Raw genomic sequence first — 16,719 nt, forward strand, 5'->3', positions numbered from 1 at the left:
TTTATTTCTTTTTAAGGATATAGAATATCTGTCTTGCCTCATTCCTTTGAGTTTCATAATTTTTTAACTCATCTTAAATATTTCAATTAAAGTAAAAAAGCAGTGACCATCTTGACACTTCATGATGATTCAGCTTTGGATAAATGAACCAATATGTATCTTATTCCTCCCACTTTCAATCAGAAGACACCTGCCAACTAAGTAACAGGAGTCATCGCCTTGCAAAGTCGTTTAGCAGTTTTGCCGAAACCAGCCTAGGCCTGGTCCGGACACTTAACGTCCACCAAGGGCGCTCTCCAGCCCCTGGCTATTAACACTCACAGAAGCACACGGCTTTCCGTGGGCGGGCCGTTGGCAGACCCGTCCGCAGATGTGTGTTAATTTTCGGGCCTTGACATCGTTTCGGAAGCATTTAACTCCACCTCTCCATCCGGAATTAAAAACAACGCTCCCATTCCCGCCCGTCACCACCTCCTGGCCTCCCTCACTTTCTTTGTGGTCTTCTGTTTCAGAAGTTCTGATTTTTCCTAGAGAGCTAGAGGAAAGTCAGGTACCAGAAGTGGAGTCCTGTTACTTTATTTGCTCTGGTGGGACACTAGAGGTACTCCCACTTTGCTCCTGGCTCTGCAGGAGAGGACAAATGTAGACGCTGACAACTTCAGCGCCCGCGCCGGGCTCCAGGTTTGATTGACAAGGACGGGCGGAGGGAGCGCTCGGAGGCGGGGCCGAGGAGCAGCAGGTCGAGCCCGAGACAAAGAGGGTTTTGGCAGCCCCGGGAGAAGAGGCAAGGGTCCCTCGGGGTAACTGGTCTTTGCGCTCTAAGGGGCATTTCGTGGGGTCGCTTTCTCATTTGAAGAGAGGGCGGCGGGCTGGTGGAGGGGGCCGGGCGGGAGGAAGGGCCTGGCGAGGAGGGGACGAGGGGGGGCCCAGGGAACCGGGGTGGGGGCTGCGCCGCGGTCACGTGGTCTCCGCAGCAACGGGGTTAGGGCTGTTCTTCCGGGTTGCTGGCGCCGCGGGGCTGGAGCCCGGGTCTGCCAGCGCGGCGTCCCCTCGCGGCCCGCGGACGCCTGGCCTCCCCGCCAAGGTGAGCGTCAAGGCGCGGGCAGCCCGGGCACGCGCCTGGGGCGCAGCTGGGGAAGGGGCGTGGGGCCGGGGCGGGAAGGTCGAGGTCCCCGAGGCGGGAAGGAGACCTGTCAAGGAGCCGCTGGGGGCGGGGTCCGCAGTGACCGGCGCGCCGGGTGCACCCGGGAGCCTGGGGCCGTGCCTCCTGGGCCCTCTTTCTGGTCTCAAGCGGGGGCGACGTGGAAGCCAGTCGGGGGTGGTGGATTCGAGAACTGGGTTTCCGCCGCAGAGGGCAGGGATCGAGGTGTCAGCTGTGCAGATGCAGGTTTTGGAGCTTTGGGGGGAGGGGGCTGGAGTTCTACGGGGTCCTTTCAGGTTAAAGGATGGGAGGAGGGAGGAAGGCTATAGAGGACTTTCGGTAAGTGGTGCATCCAGAGAGGTGGCACCTGGGCGCCCCGAAACTGTGCTTGAACCCGGAAAGAATTTGGGGTGGGTGACCGACTGCAGACACAGGTGGTGATGTTGAAAGTTCTAAGTGTATGGGGGTGGGGCAGGCTGGTGTTAGTCTGGGCGAGCCTGTATTGGGCTGAGAGTGGGGTCTGGGCTGGCTATGGGGGAGAAGATCGTGTAGTGGGGCTGAGCTGATTCGAACTCCGGAGGCGGAATGACTATTATGCCGCGGGTCTCCACCAATCGGCTTGCGAGGAAGGTTATAAATAGCGGTCCCTGGCAGATGCTAGCCGGTGGCAGTTTAGTTGCTGAGGGAGGAGCTTGAACCTGTGGGTTTGAGCGAGGTCACACTGCCTGCTAGTCTAAGCTTTGGTAGGGTATTGTGTCCTTGGCTGGCATGTCTCGCTTTGAAAAGCGTTGACTTGTTTATTACAGTTGCAGGTGACCTTTATTCGCCCTCTGGTGCAGGGAAGTTCTTAAGGAATCTGTCAGGAGTCTTGTAGGACAGGATGTATTCGGAACAGTGAGGGTTTTGTGCTTTTATTTAAAATGTTTCCCTCTTCTTATAAAAACTGTGGCTATTTAAAAATTAAAAATAAATTGAATTGGCAGTTTAGGATTGCTTTCTTATCAGCAAGTGTGCTCAGGCTGCTTACCTCTGCTGATGGAATCACTTTTCCACAAAGCTACATAGCGTTTAATTTTTAAAGGAAATTTCCTGAAACTCCTTGGAGAATATATTCATAGAACCCCAGGCTTCAGGTTATCTAACTCTGGTTACACATTCACTCAATCAAACAATACTTGTTGATTTCCTGTATTTTGTGCAAGGCACTGGGCCAGAGGTAATACTAAAGTGAATACTGATAGCAGTAAAGATACTGTGTCCTTTTAATCTTCACAGTGACCCTACAAGGTACTGTTATTATTTTCCCCATTTTAAAGGTGATGAAATCAGATACAGAGAAGTTGAGTGACTTGCCAAGGTGACACAGCTAATGCGTTGCAGGTGGGGCTTCCAACTAAGAGTTCACACTCTTAGCCTCTATGATATCCTCTCTCAGGTGCTTGCCTCCAAGGATTTTAATCTATCAGCGGAGATACCAAAATGACTTACATTAACTGGCGGTGTGAATGCCCCAATTTTCAGTTGTAAAGTTGCTGTCCATTTCTTAATAGCCATAGAAGCACATGGATAATAAAATAGCAGAGAGCTTTCAAGTGAAGATAGGGGAAGATGTGACAATTAAGATAGGTAACAGCTCTCCGTGTCTGCAGTTCCTCCCCATCTGAGGGTTTAGCTAACTGCACACTGTGTATGTTGTACTATTGATCTTTACTATTTAAAAGTAGCTGCCTAGGAGCAGACCCATGAAGTTCAAACCCTGTTGTTCAAGGGTCACCTCTACTGTTCTTTGCTGTAAACAGTCCTCAGCTGTGATAACATGGTTCAGATATTCTCTGAGTATCTTCCAGGGTCATTTTAATTTGATTTAGGCTTAGTGACATTTTCTTGCTGCTAAACTACTTCCTTATCAACTGTCTTATATGCTCATAGCTTGAATCAAGTGGAATTTGGGGGAACAGTTGGTCTCTGAAGGCCTTGGCTATGTTGATGTCTGATGCCCAGGCTCTGTTCAACATCAAATTACAATTTTTTAAGTAGACAGGGCAAATTTTGCAGACTCCAGGCCATGAAGCAGGACTTCAGCTTTAGAGCATTGCAAAATCTCCATCAAATGATGAAACTTCTAGAGCCTGATTGTGCCCTTTAAGGGAGCTTTCCTGTGCTCCTTTTATAGATGAGCAGAGATGCCGAGAAATCCCAGCCAAACAGCGAGTGAGTAGCAGGTTTAGACAAACCCGGGCTGCATTATAACTAGCTTTGTTATTTTGCTGATGAGGTCTGGGTGAGCCTGACCAGTGAGAATGGTGGTTGTTGGGGAGCTGGGATGATGCAGGAAGAGAAACAAGGGTAAATGGGGAGATTGGGCTAGGACTAGGTCCTTGGTAGTGGTGGGGAAAAATTTCCCTTTCGACAGGAATTATCTTTTGTTTATCTTTGGATCTCCCTCAGTTCTTGGCGTAGATTCAGTGAATTTTCAGTGGGTGGCTGAATTTTGAACTTGTTCTCCATTCTCAGCCATGAATAACTCTAGAAGTGACCTCTGAATGAACGAGGAGGGTATTTTTTGATTCAGGAATGCTTTAGGAAGACTGAGATGAAATGACATATATGGAAATACCCTGAAAATATAACGTCTTCTATCAGCATGTAAAGAATTATTCACATTTTTGGTTGCATGCCTGGACACATCTTGTCTGCTCCCCTTTCCTTAGCTTTGTTCATAGTATTCTCTCTTTTTCAAGTGCCTTCCCCTTCCTTTTCTTAGCCCTGTAGGAGGATGTGATCTTCTTTGATGCCTCAAAGAACTTTGGACTTGTGTTACTCTCCTTTCTGTTATTGCTTGTTGACTTTTCTTATCTCCAAGTCTGTAACTGATTCCAGTTTAATTCTACAGATGCTCCTAATGGCTGTGCTTCTGAGACTCAGCCCTCCGTGTGTTTATTGAATTAAAGAGCATCAAGAATAAGCACTACCTGGATCGAGCATTTCTGTTCCCAGTGTTGCTTTCTGGTATTTGCAGGAAGTGGCTTCAAGGACTTGTGGCAGTAGTTATGACATGAAAAATGAGTTAGAGCCTTCTTCCTCTGGAGGTTGGAAGTATGTTTTTGGAGGCTGCTGGGTTTGGGTGCTGGGTCCCAGAAGGGCCCGCACCATGGGGCAGAGCCTAAAGGCATAGTAAGTGGACTTAGCTGTGGTTGACTGAGAAGAGTTCCAGGGCCTCTACTTCTTCACATTTTTGGAGGAAAGAGCATTGGGAATCAGGGGGATGGCGGGAGAGCCTTCTGTGTCCTCCCCCGGAATCTGCCCGGGAGGTAGGAGAAAATAGCCAGTGAAATCTCCAAAACAGCAAAGGTTAATGCCATTCCACTTAGCTCAGTTAGAGCTGGCAAAAACGGGCCTCTGGTGAGAACCACTCACAGAATTCCTAGTTACGCCCACATATGCAAGCACAAACCTATGTGGTATAGTTAACCATGGAATTTTTTTTTCTTTTTTTAAAAATTGGAGTTGTATTTCGTGCGTGTTATATTTTCTTGAGATGTACTACACCGCAAAGGATGGTGGTGTGTTCTGTATTGTATAGTGGCCAAAGAAGTACTACTGTACTATTTAGACAATCTAAGGAAAGTTAAGGGGAATTTTGATTTTGTGCAATTTTTGCTGGACACACTGAGATGATAACCTTCATATAGGATGTGACTGAACTTTATAGCAACTTTTCTTAATTTTCCAGCTACATTAAAGATCACTTAGACTTATGTGACCTAGCTTGGAATTGAATAATGAGTTTATAACTACAATTTTGAGTGGGAAAACGGATTCCAAGTTTTAAAGACCTGAATTGGAAACAACCTTTTGAAGCATCTTCTTTAAGTAAAGGACTTGGCAAATAGATTCTTTGTAGATGCCCATGTTTAACTGTCATTTTTCCAACCTCTCTCAATTTGCTTTTTTGATGTCCGAAAGGCAAAGTATGTTATTCTCAGCACATATATTTTTGCTTTCTTTCCTTTAGTGATTTACCTTTAAGGAAATTGGGGATCCAGAAAATCGGCAGCTTCCTGTGAACATGGCGAACCTACTGAAAACAGTGGTGACCGGCTGTTCATGCCCTTTGCTCAGCAATTTGGGGTCCTGTAAGGTTCTACCAGGGAAGAAGAATTTTTTACGAGCATTTCATACTCATCGGATACTGTGGTGTGAAGCCCCTGTAAAACCAGGTAAAGTCTCACTTTGAGTCATAGAAACAATAAATCTGATGATGATAGATAAACCACACAGTTTTACAGCCTAGTGCTTGTGAGTGGTCATTTTGAGTAAAAAAACGAATGAGTGCTTTCTTATATTTTCCATGTACGGAAGTTCTTGGCTGCCAGTGCTAACAGAGAAGAAAATACAATAGAAAAAGAAAAATGTTAAATAAATTGAATTTATTCCCAGGAAACCATTGCTCATAGTAACCATTTCTCCTAGGAGCTCTTCCTCTTTCCTAGTTGGTATTGGGGGATCGTACCATACATGGCTTAACAATGCTTAAGAATTAGGAACTGAGCATATTAATTGATCTGCGTTAATGTTTCTTGATTTAGTAAGTGGCAGCTTCATCTCAGTTACTCAGGGCAGAAACCTTAGAGTCATTTCAGGTGCTTGTGATTGATATAGATCAGCTCTACATTGTATCTTGAATCTGTTCTTTTCTCACCATCACCACTTTTATCATCCTGGTCCAAGCCACCATCATCTGTCACCTGGACTATTGCATTAGTCTTCTAAGTGGTCTCTGTGCTCTTTACCTCTGTCCCTGCAAACAGTCTGTTCTGTACAAGACAATGAGAACAATCTTTTAAAAATGAAAGATCACGTTACTCTTCTGTTCAAAATTTGCCACTAGCTTCCTAGCTCACACAGAGTAACAGCTGAAGTCTTCCAGTGGCCTACAGGCTTTCTCTGCTAGGACTCCCATATGCTTCTGTTCTGTGGTACAAGCCAGAAGGAGGAGAGGCTAAAAGGGGAACCTTTTAAGCTGTGTCAGATCCCTTTAAGCATCTTGCCCAAAGACCCCTCTAGCACTCTTTCAGTACCTCATTGGCCAGAACTCAGTGGCAATATGTTGCTCTGAGGGAGGCTTGGACATTTAGTCGTTTATTCTAGATGGCAACACACTTAAGTAAAAATAGCATTCTGTTATTTTTAGGGGAGGAACAGCATGGATATTTGGGAGGAATCAGAAGTCTTTGCCATATAGAATAATTCTCTTTTTGTTTGTAGGACTGTTTGTGCGTTAAGCATGCCTAAATTGCCAAGTGTTTTCAGTTCTTATGTCTGCCTTTAGTAGATTTCATAGCCTCTTTTCTTATTCTCACGTGACAAGTCACTACTGGCAGGGTACCTGCCTCTGAGAGCCCTCAGCCTTATCTTCAGATTAAGTGTTCTGGAAGGCCGGATTATCCACTGTGATTCAGTGTGAATTCAGTGTGATTCAGTGTGATCCAGTGTGAACGTATTCACTGATTCTGAGGATTAAGACGTGGATATATTTGGGAGACTGTTATTCATTTTACCACACATTACTTTCTCTAAAGTAGAGAAGCTTTTAGAAAATATTTATTTTTTGAATATTTTTGAATTCTGAAATATTTATTATCATGAACACATGGATTTTAACATCTTTATTGTGTATTTTATGACATTTGCAATTAATTATTTTCCTTTTTGATGCTCAAATTGTCTCATATCTGGCCAGTGGAAGCCCTTTCAGGTTGGTTCCTAAATCCTTTTGATATGACTTCATCTGTCTTTGGTAACTTACTTGGCATATGATATGTAGGACCTAGAGAATTTGAGGTTGTCCAGTGAGTGAACTCTAGATAAGTTTATATAATTAGTTTTTCACCTTAATTCAAAATATTTGCTATCTTTTGTTTTTTTTTTTCATCTCTTTTTTAAGTAGAGAGGAAGATTCAGTATTTGTTTGCCTTTGGCTTACTATCAATTATTATTGCTTAAATAGTATGAGATCTAAGACTGTATCTCCAAATGCAGCTATTTTTAGGTTGATTTATTGTCTCTGTAGAGATATTTTGATTTACCTTTTTATTATATAAAGTTTAGATTGCTAGAGTAAGTTTTCTAACTTTAATAAGACATATAGAAGCAGATGCTCTTCTTTAAAAATAATGTTTATGCTCATATATTGAGTAAAACAACATAAAAAAAAAACTAGTGTATTTTAGCTAAGGCTGGTCTGAACTGTATATAAATAATTTGTTGCTGTTCAGTTGCTAAGTCGTGTCCGACTCTTTGCAACTACATGAACTGCAGCATGCCAGTTTTCTCTGACCGTGAGATTTTCCAGGCAAGAATACTGGAGTGAGTTGCCATTTCCTTCTTCAGGGATAAATAATTTAACTGTTAAACGGGTCCTTCTGGTTGCAGGGAACAGAATCACAGCAGGTTATATTTTATGCTGAGGTTTTATTTTATTGTATGGATTTTTGGGAGGTATGGAGCATAGGAAACCGTTCTTCTCCTTCTTGGAGAAGTGGGGTGTTACTCTGGATTTCATTGCTGTCACTCCTCTTTTCCATCTGCATGCCCACTACCAACGTTTCTACTACTGTGGCTGCTGACTACCTCCCTTCGATTACCTCGTGACTCTGTTTACAAATAGTTGTTGCATCATTCTACTCTCCTGGTCCTTTTTGGTGGGTCTTATGTCCCAGTTCTCTCTGAGAGATCCTGATTGGGTTGAATAGTCATTGGCTGACATGGAGTATCCACAGGGCAGAGTTCCTCTATAAGTTGTCCCATGCACTACTGGTTTTCCTTCTGTCTGGCCTGTAGACTGTTATCTTTAACCCAGCTGCTGACCCCCTGGTCTAATCAGTTGTGGCCAAGAATGGATGATTCACAAACTGGAATCAAGATTGTGGGGAGAAAGAAATATTAATAACCTCAGATATGCACCTTTATGGCAGAAAGTGAAGAGGAATTAAAGAGCCTCTTAATGAAAGTGAGAGAGGAAAGTGAAAAGCTGGCTTAAAACTCAAAATTCAGAAAATGAAGATCATGGCATCCGGTCCCATCACTTCCTGGGAAATAAATGGGGAAACAATGGAAACAGTGACAGACTTTATTTTCTTGGGCTCCAAAATCACTGTGGATGGTGACTGCAACCATGAAATTAAAAGAAACTTGCTGCTTGGAAGAGAAGCAATGAAAAACCTAGATGCTGTATTAAAAAGCAAAGGCATTACTTTGCTTACAAAGATCCATGTAGTCAAAGCTATGGTTTTTCCAGTAGTCATATATGGATGTGAGAGCTGAACAATAAAAAAGGCTGAGTGCTGAATAATTGTTGCCTTCGAACTGTGGTGCTGGAGAAGACTCTTGAGAGTCTCTTGGATAGCAAGGAGATCAACCAGTCAATCCTGGAGGAAATCAACCCTGAATATTCATTGGAAAGACTGATGCTGAAGCTGAAACTCCAGTTCTTTGACTTCCTGATGCAAAGAGCTAACTCATTGGAAAAGACCGTGATTCTGAGAAAGATTGAAGGCAGGAGGAGAAGGGGGTGACAGAGGATGAGTTGGTTGGATGGCATCACTGACTCAGTGGACATGAGTTTGAGCAAGCTCTGGGAGATGTTGAAGGATAGGGATGTATGGTGTGCTGCAGTCCATGGGGTCGCAAAGAGTCAAGACACAACTGAGCGACTGAGCAACAATTACTTCTGTCTTCCTTAAAGATAAGGACCAGGGGACCATAAACCACAGAGGTTTAGTTTGATGAATGGAGTTAGTGTGTTGAGTGGCCTTCCAACCCATTTTTTCCCTAAGAATAAGCTAAGCTAGTCATATGCCTTGAAGAAAGCTATTTGGTTAAATATTTAGGATTTTCAGGAGAGTAGGTATAAGAATTTCCCATCATCTATCAAAAAAAGGTAAAAAATTATGATTATGAATCAGGAACATCACTTTGAACAGCAGCCTGTACATGTAGAAAACGGAAATTTCCTATTTCCGTTTTCTGAACTTCATTATTAAAACATTGACTTTTGGTGTTGTTTCTTACCAATTTTTTTTTTTTTTTGTCTTTGTTGTAGGAATTCCGTATAAGCAACTAACTGTTGGGGTCCCCAAAGAGATTTTCCAAAATGAGAAGCGAGTGGCGTTGTCTCCTGCTGGTGTTCAGGCCTTGGTCAAGCAGGGGTTTAATGTTGTTGTGGAATCTGGCGCAGGTGAAGCTTCCAAGTTCTCTGATGATCACTACAGAGCAGCAGGTGCCCAGATCCAAGGGACGAAGGAAGTGCTGGCTTCTGATTTGGTGGTCAAAGTAATTACTCCTTTCCTCCTTCCATTTATGGCATGCTGACCTTTCTAAATCTTCTTGTAGAAAGATTACTTCTTGTACAAAGACTAAAGTGCCTTCTCTTTTGTTATAGTTTTCATACTTTCAAACGATGCATTTTTCCTCAAAGAAATGATTGCATGTTGTGACTATTATTCATGTTTCAGTAGAACTTTTATGAAAGTGAAAGCATTGGTTACTCAGTCATGTTCAACTCTTTGTTGACTCCATGGGTTATAGCCTGATAGGCTCCTCTGTCCCTGGAATTCTCTAGGCAAGAATACTGGAGTGGGTTGTCATGCCTTCCTCCAGGGGATCTGCCCAACCCAGGGATCACACCTGGGTCTCCCACATTGCAGGCAGATTCTTTACTGTCTGAACCATAAGGGAACTCAGAACTTTTATGAGGCAATGTGAACTATATTACTATATTTAAGCATGAGAAAAGAAGTGATCTTCTTTCTTACATTTGCTCTGTGGAATTTCCTTCTTATTGGCTAGGGAACATTTGTACCATATGGTTCCTATATGTCCACAGTACCCCTGAGGAGTGTTTAACTCCTACTAGAATGGTAAAGAGGCAAAGAACTCCTTGGACTGAATGCACAGTGATATTCTGATATCTTGAAGGATCTTAGATCAGTGATTTAACTGATGTAAGTATTGTTTCTAGAGGGCAGGACTATTCTGGAAAAAGTAATGTTGGACTTAGAATAGACTTAACTACTTCAATAAAAGGTCTTAAGGTAATGTGTAATAGAGAGCTATATGCTAAAGAACTTTGCAAATAAAATCTGAAGTAAAAAATCATGTGGAGAAAGGGAAACTATATCAAGAATATAACATAGATGAGCTGAACAGTAACTTAAATCTTAAGCCTTCTGTAACCAAGGCAGGTGGGGCTTGTCGGTTGGCTCAGTGGTAAAGAATCCACCTGCAATGCAGGAGTTGCAGAAGATGCAGGTTCAGTCCCTGCATCAGGAAGATCCCTTGGAGGAGGGCATGGCAACCCATTTCAGTATTCTTGCCTGGAGAATCCTGTGGACAGAGCAGCCTGCTGGGCTATAGTCTATATGGTCGCAAAGAGTCAGACACGACTGAAATGTCTTAACACGCAACCAAGGCAAGTAGTGAGGTATAGATTAAATAGGCATGTTTGTCAGGTTAAAATAGTCTCACTTTTCTAGGATAGACCAGCTTTTTTCCTATAGTAATTTCTAAAAGGGAATCAATACATAGGAGTTTTTACATATAGTCAACTGAATAACTTGATAGGATCTTACATAGTGGTGTTTTATTTTTTCTTTTTACATAGTGTTCTTTTTGCAAGAGGCACAAAACTTTTTCTATAGAAAATGAATAACAAATTTATGATATGGAAATAAATAGTAATTTAAGTGTTTAAGTGTTTAGGTATACTGATACTTGAGATAACAGTGTAATAAAAGCTTAGGGGAAAATAAAAAAATAAGTATAATCCATTCTAATGTATGTTTTAGGGATCAAAAACCTTTTGAGATACCCCACAAAAAGGGGTTACTAGGGTGCACATACGCTTTAGAAATGCTATGTGTTTCTTGTAGATTCACAATGTGTATGAGCCATGTTAAAGACACTGAGGAATCCTGTAATATGAAAACTTAAATAATTTTATATTTGTAGTAATAAACTACTTGACCTTAGGGTCTCTCTTTTGAGTCAAGCCTGTTAATATTCTGAGGAATTCGTGACCCCAAAAAGCATCTTCAGGGAGACATTCTGTTTGCTTCACTCACTCAGATGTCAAGAGTTTCAGCTAAGCATTTGATAGGGGCTGAGAGTATTCAAAGTTTTCCTCTAATGTTTATTAAATCTATATTATAGATTCTCACTGAGGAAAAAAGTAGACCTTGTCAGAGAGTCTTAATTAAAGTCCAGAGCCTAAAATCTCACGCATCACCACATCAACAACAGAAATGGGAATGACAGATAAAGGTGTCTCATAGGTAAATTGAGATGAAAGGCTGTTAAATGAAAGTAATGACCCAGTGTTTGTGTTTGTGTTTCCTTTTAAAACAGAAGTCCCAGAGCTGTTTTTGTTCTGTGTTTTCTAGCCTAAGAGCACTACTGCTGCAAATTGGGAGCTAATGAAATGATATACTTTAATTGAAGGCTGACTTTGAATGGGGATGTAAAACACGTTTTAAAACACCTTTTTAATTGGAATTTTTAAAGATTTGGCTTGAAAAAGTAGACAGTTGAAACATTCAGGCATGTACAGTGTGTGCTCATTGACTTGATTCAACGTAACAGAATATGTTGTAGCTTTTTGCTTAAACCCAACTCAGCAAGGCTACTGGTTTGAATTGTGTTCATCTGTAGATTTTTCTGGAACTCTAAGGTGACATAAATCTATACACATGACATGGAGATTTTAGTTTATGATGTTCTTAACTTCTCACCACTCCAAATATTTGTGCTTGCAAATTAACAAGAATTGAATCTGTCAACATTCAACAAAAGCTTACTGTCTGTTTATTCTAATGTTTCTTAATTTTACCAGAGTAGTGGATTTTGGGAGAACAGATTTTGTTGTAGAACCCAAGAAAACAGGTTTTTTTTTTTTTTTTTTTTTTTTAACTCTTCAACCTGTCCTGACACTATTTCCAGGGATGTGTGCTTGTTACTCAAGTCTAGGTCATAAGTTCAGTCGGGTAATCAGTGGCATAGATTTCTATGTGCTTTATTTTGTTTAGGAATTGAGTAAGAAATTTTTTCATGAGAGATTATTTCTGAAGTGTTACTTCAATAATGGCATATTATTTTATTTGTCATGTTTACTCAAAAATAAGATAAAGGTAGTTACATTTTTAATCAGTGACTTGACTTTTTTTTTCAGGTGCGAGCCCCTATGCTTAACCCAACATTAGGTATTCATGAAGCTGATCTTTTAAAGACATCGGGAACACTGATCAGTTTTATTTACCCAGCCCAAAATCCAGACTTGCTAAATAAACTGTCCAAAAGGAATACGACAGTTCTGGCGATGGACCAGGTTCCAAGAGTCACAATTGCTCAGGGATATGATGCTCTAAGCTCCATGGCCAACATTGCTGGGTAGGTTGATTCTTTTCCAGTTGAACCAAAGCACAATGGTGCTACAGAAACATGCTCACTATAGCTCTTCTCTCTCAGAATGATTTACTTGTACTGGCTAGGAGATTGTAGCCTTCCGAGAGTGTACTTCAGTTATTTTTAAGATTCGTATTGTTCCATAGTCATCAGTAGGAAATGGCTATTCACTTGGCATGCTATTGTACATTACTTTTTAATCTTCATGGGCTGAAGGGAAGTAGTATGTCTTTCTACCAAAGGAAATGATTTTTTTGAAATGTGTGCTTATTTTTCTTAGTATCTGTTTTCATGAAAAACTTCATGGTAAGTAAACCATAATCTTAGCAATTTATAATTATCCAAAAGCTTTAATGTAGTAAACTCATATTTTACTAAAGTCAATAGCAAGGGTAGTGATAACAATTTAGAACAAATAGTTTAAAATTCACATAAGCCTAGTACTGTTTTTAAGACTTATTTATATAGAATGAGAAAGGGTGCAATGTAGAAAGTCTTATTTTAGTTTACTAATTATAAGGCTTCTAAATCTATGCTTAAAAAGTACTTTTGATTTCTGAATACATAATGTTCCAATTTTTTTCCTTTGGAACTTATTTGTACTTTAATGGTGATATACTGTATTTCATATGTGTGTACGTGTGTGTGTATCTATGTATATATTAGTTGAAATTACAGTTTTATTGCAATATAATTGACATAGAACATTGTTTCCACCTTAAAATTTATACAATGATTTGATATATGTACATATTATGAAATTATTATCAGATTAAGTTTAGTTGACATAAATTACTGTTGTCATAAGGGTCAAAAATGGTAGAACATTAGCAGTTTCATATAGTCTTATCTAATATATACATATTGATGGATTTATCACTTTAATTAGATTTTGCCTAGGGAAATTTATAAATTATTTAATGAATAGGGAAAATGTCTGCACTTGAGGAAGTTTCATCTTAGGTCAAAACCCATGATAACTGAAGGCTAACTATGGCCAAGATGGCAATAAACTTCATTTGCCTGCTGGCCTGAATGCATTCCCCATCTATTGCCTGGACTGCTGTGTTGAGAAGAATTCAAGGACCCATTCAGATCAGAGGAATGTGTCTCTGACTGAGCAACCATACCACAGAGCAGGGATAGGCATAACTACGTAAGTGCAGTATTTTGCTGACTCTGGCTGGAGAGTGGGAAAAATCTGGAAATCAGATGATGTTTATGAAATCAGGTTATCTAAGAAACGAATTGAGTTAGATTTTAAGCAGAAAACTATTAATAGTGACAACTTGCTAATATGAATGAGGCAATCAATAACAAATGAAAAAATTTTAAAAATCAAAGAGTGCAGGAAGAAAGATAACCTGAGTAAAGACTTTTACAGCTGACCCAGGAGCCGAAAATTTTCTTAGGTTTCACATCTTAGATCTAGCATATCAAATGTGCCACAGATTCTACTCTGGATTCCAGCTGTTCATTTTTGATGTAAAAGAGACGCAGTAAACAAAAATGACAAATAGAACACATTTTGTTTCCTTATGTAATATGACAAATGGTTGGTTTGAAGATTTTTTTTGTGATGTGAATTAATGCCGAGGGACAAAGTAAACTTTTGTCACATTTATTTAGTTTCTGAAAGAGTTAGGTTATGCAGTGTGGGACTTAAAATTTTATATAGGAAAGAAAGTGTCACTCAGTTGTGTTTGAATGGCCTGTAGTCTGCCAGGTGCCTCTGTCCCTGGAATTTTCTGGGCAAGAATACTGCAGTGGGTAGTTATTCCCTTTTTCAGGGGATCTTCCTGACCCAGGGATTGAACCCCAGGCCCCTGCATTGCAGTCAGATTCTTTACCATCTGAGTCATCAGGGAAACCTTTATGTAGGAAATGAACAGTGTGAAGTTTTAAGGATGGTGTTGCTTTGCACATGTGCAAAAGGTTATCCCAGTCAGTAGCTCTAGATCAGTGGTTTTCAGCTGCAGAATCTTTTGAGCAAATGAAACATGAGGGAATATAAACAAATCAATAATTCAAGTGGCCTTAGTTGAGTTAATGCTTTCTTGGTGGCTCAGACAGTAAAAGAATCTGCCTGCAATGTAGGAGACCTGGGGTTGATCCCTGGGTCAGGAAGATTCCCCTGGAGAGGGAAATGGCAACCCACTCCAGTATTCTTGACTGGTGAATTCCATGGACAGAGGAGCCTGGAGGGCTATATAGTCTATGGGGTCGCAAAGAGTTGGACATGTATGAGCGACTAACACTTCACGTCAGTTGAATTAAGGGACAGAAGGGTGTCCAGAAACACGCTGTCTCTGTTTTCCTTCCCACCCTCGATGCTCTAAGAGTGGCTGAAGTGTGAGCTTTGGAGATCCCGGGACACAGTTTTAAAGAATCACTGTCTTATGTCCTGAGCTGATATATGCAAAAGGCATAGTTAGAGATGAATCATCTAGTATACTTACCCGTACAATATGTGATAAATCATTATCTAACTCACACACATAGGCGTGTTACTGTGACGACATGCTCCTTCTAGTTCACTGTGTTCATCTGAGCCTTTTTGCTCTCCTCAAAAAAAGGCCCACTTTTATCACTTTTTCCCACTACCAACGTTTTCTTATACATTTCCTGTGTAATCTACCTTTTTTTTTTTTTCCCAGTACAGCAACTGAATCTTTTAAAACTTTAATTTCAAAATTAATTTCTTCCAGTGGCCTTTGAGTCTTTATCATCTTTGCTCTCTGAAACTTTTTATCACTTGGATTCAGAACTAACAAATAATCATTAAAATATTTTTTCTTGCTGTGATAGTAGTAGCTATTATATGCTTTTGCATTAATTATTATATAATTTTTTTACGAAAATAGGACCAGGTAAAGGTTTTTTTGTCAGCTAGTAGGTGGATCTTATCATCATAATGCTTGCATTATGATTATAATAATCTTTGCCTTACAATGTTAAGGTAGGGTGTTTGTTACTGAGTGTGCAAAAGTAACCTTTTAAGTATAAAATAATAAGAAAATGAAATTAATGTAATAGGTAATTTAGTGTAATAAAAATACCCTATTAAAGAAAACTTGGTATAAATTGCTAGTTTTTGATGTATAGAGTGTTTCTTTAGCTAAAAACATACTTGCCAAGCACTTATTGTGACAGGTTTTATTTTAAGGGCTTTACCTGGATTATCTTATTTAGTCTTTACAACAGCTCTAAGAAACCTTTATTGTCCCCAGTTTAGAGATGAGGAAACCAAGGATTAGAGAATTTAAGAAATTTGCCTGAGGTCACAAAACTAGTTAGTGATAGAACTCAGATTCTAATTGAGATCGTGCTGTCTCAAAATATGACAGTTTCAACCATTAGAGATCAGGGGAAGTGTTTTTGGTTATGAGGTTGGAATTTTGTTATGTATGAGCAGATAGCCAACCTAATTTTTTAATTTTAAAGATTTTTCCCCCATATTATATAAATATTACACAGTCATCAAAGAAAATTTGGATGATAAAGTAAAACAAAGTTTAAAGTACCTGTAGTCCTAGCTGCCAAAGCAAACTTGTTAGCACTTTCTTGTCTTCCCTTCCCTTCTCTTTTTATCCTAGCTAATTTTCTGTAGTGCTCATCATGACGTCGGAGAACATCATGGGTAAGAGTGTGTCTCTGCAGGCAGGATGCTAGAGCCAGATGTCTGGCTCTGCCATTTAATAGCTGAGGGACCTAGGTCAAGTCTCTCTGTCTCTCCATGCCTCAATTTCATCACCTATAAAATGAAGATTATAGTTATATTTATCCACAGGGCTGTTGTGAAGATTAAAGGAGTAAGTATATATGCAGTACCTAGAGCTGTTTTTGACAGATAGTACTTACTATATAAATTTTAGCTGTTATTCTCTAATAATTTTTATATATAAGCTTAAGTTCTTTAATTTTATAGAATTATTTATCCTCTTATTTGTCTATTTTCCTCAGTTACAAGGCTGTTGTACTAGCAGCAAATCATTTTGGACGGTTTTTTACTGGTCAGATCACAGCTGCTGGAAAAGTTCCTCCAGCTAAGGTAGGTTAAACTTTTAATGTTTCTTCATACTGTGAATTATTTAAAGGCAAGGATATATACAGTTTTA

General features: G+C 40.2%; 1 protein-coding gene across 6 annotated transcripts in view; it reads left to right on the forward strand.

The window, feature by feature from the left end:
• Positions 1-532: 532 nt before the first annotated feature.
• The window catches only part of NNT (nicotinamide nucleotide transhydrogenase), an 86,666-nt gene continuing 70,479 nt past the window's right edge, over positions 533-16,719 (forward strand). The window contains exons 1-5 of one of the 6 annotated variants that reach the window (XM_065905550.1): positions 533-550; positions 5,157-5,361; positions 9,246-9,475; positions 12,369-12,586; positions 16,565-16,652. In XM_065905550.1, the coding sequence (XP_065761622.1) occupies positions 5,211-5,361; positions 9,246-9,475; positions 12,369-12,586; positions 16,565-16,652 (687 nt within the window). In that variant the 5' untranslated portion in view covers positions 533-550; positions 5,157-5,210. Of the gene's footprint in view, positions 551-651; positions 801-939; positions 1,085-1,369; positions 1,388-3,377; positions 3,488-5,156; positions 5,362-9,245; positions 9,476-12,368; positions 12,587-16,564; positions 16,653-16,719 lie in introns of those variants that run through there. The other 5 variants (XM_065905547.1, XM_065905546.1, XM_065905545.1 and 2 more) reach the window with 5 other exon arrangements.

Source organism: Muntiacus reevesi, chromosome 14 (genome assembly GCF_963930625.1).
Source record: "Muntiacus reevesi chromosome 14, mMunRee1.1, whole genome shotgun sequence".
In the NCBI taxonomy this organism is placed as follows: Eukaryota; Metazoa; Chordata; class Mammalia; order Artiodactyla; family Cervidae; genus Muntiacus; species Muntiacus reevesi.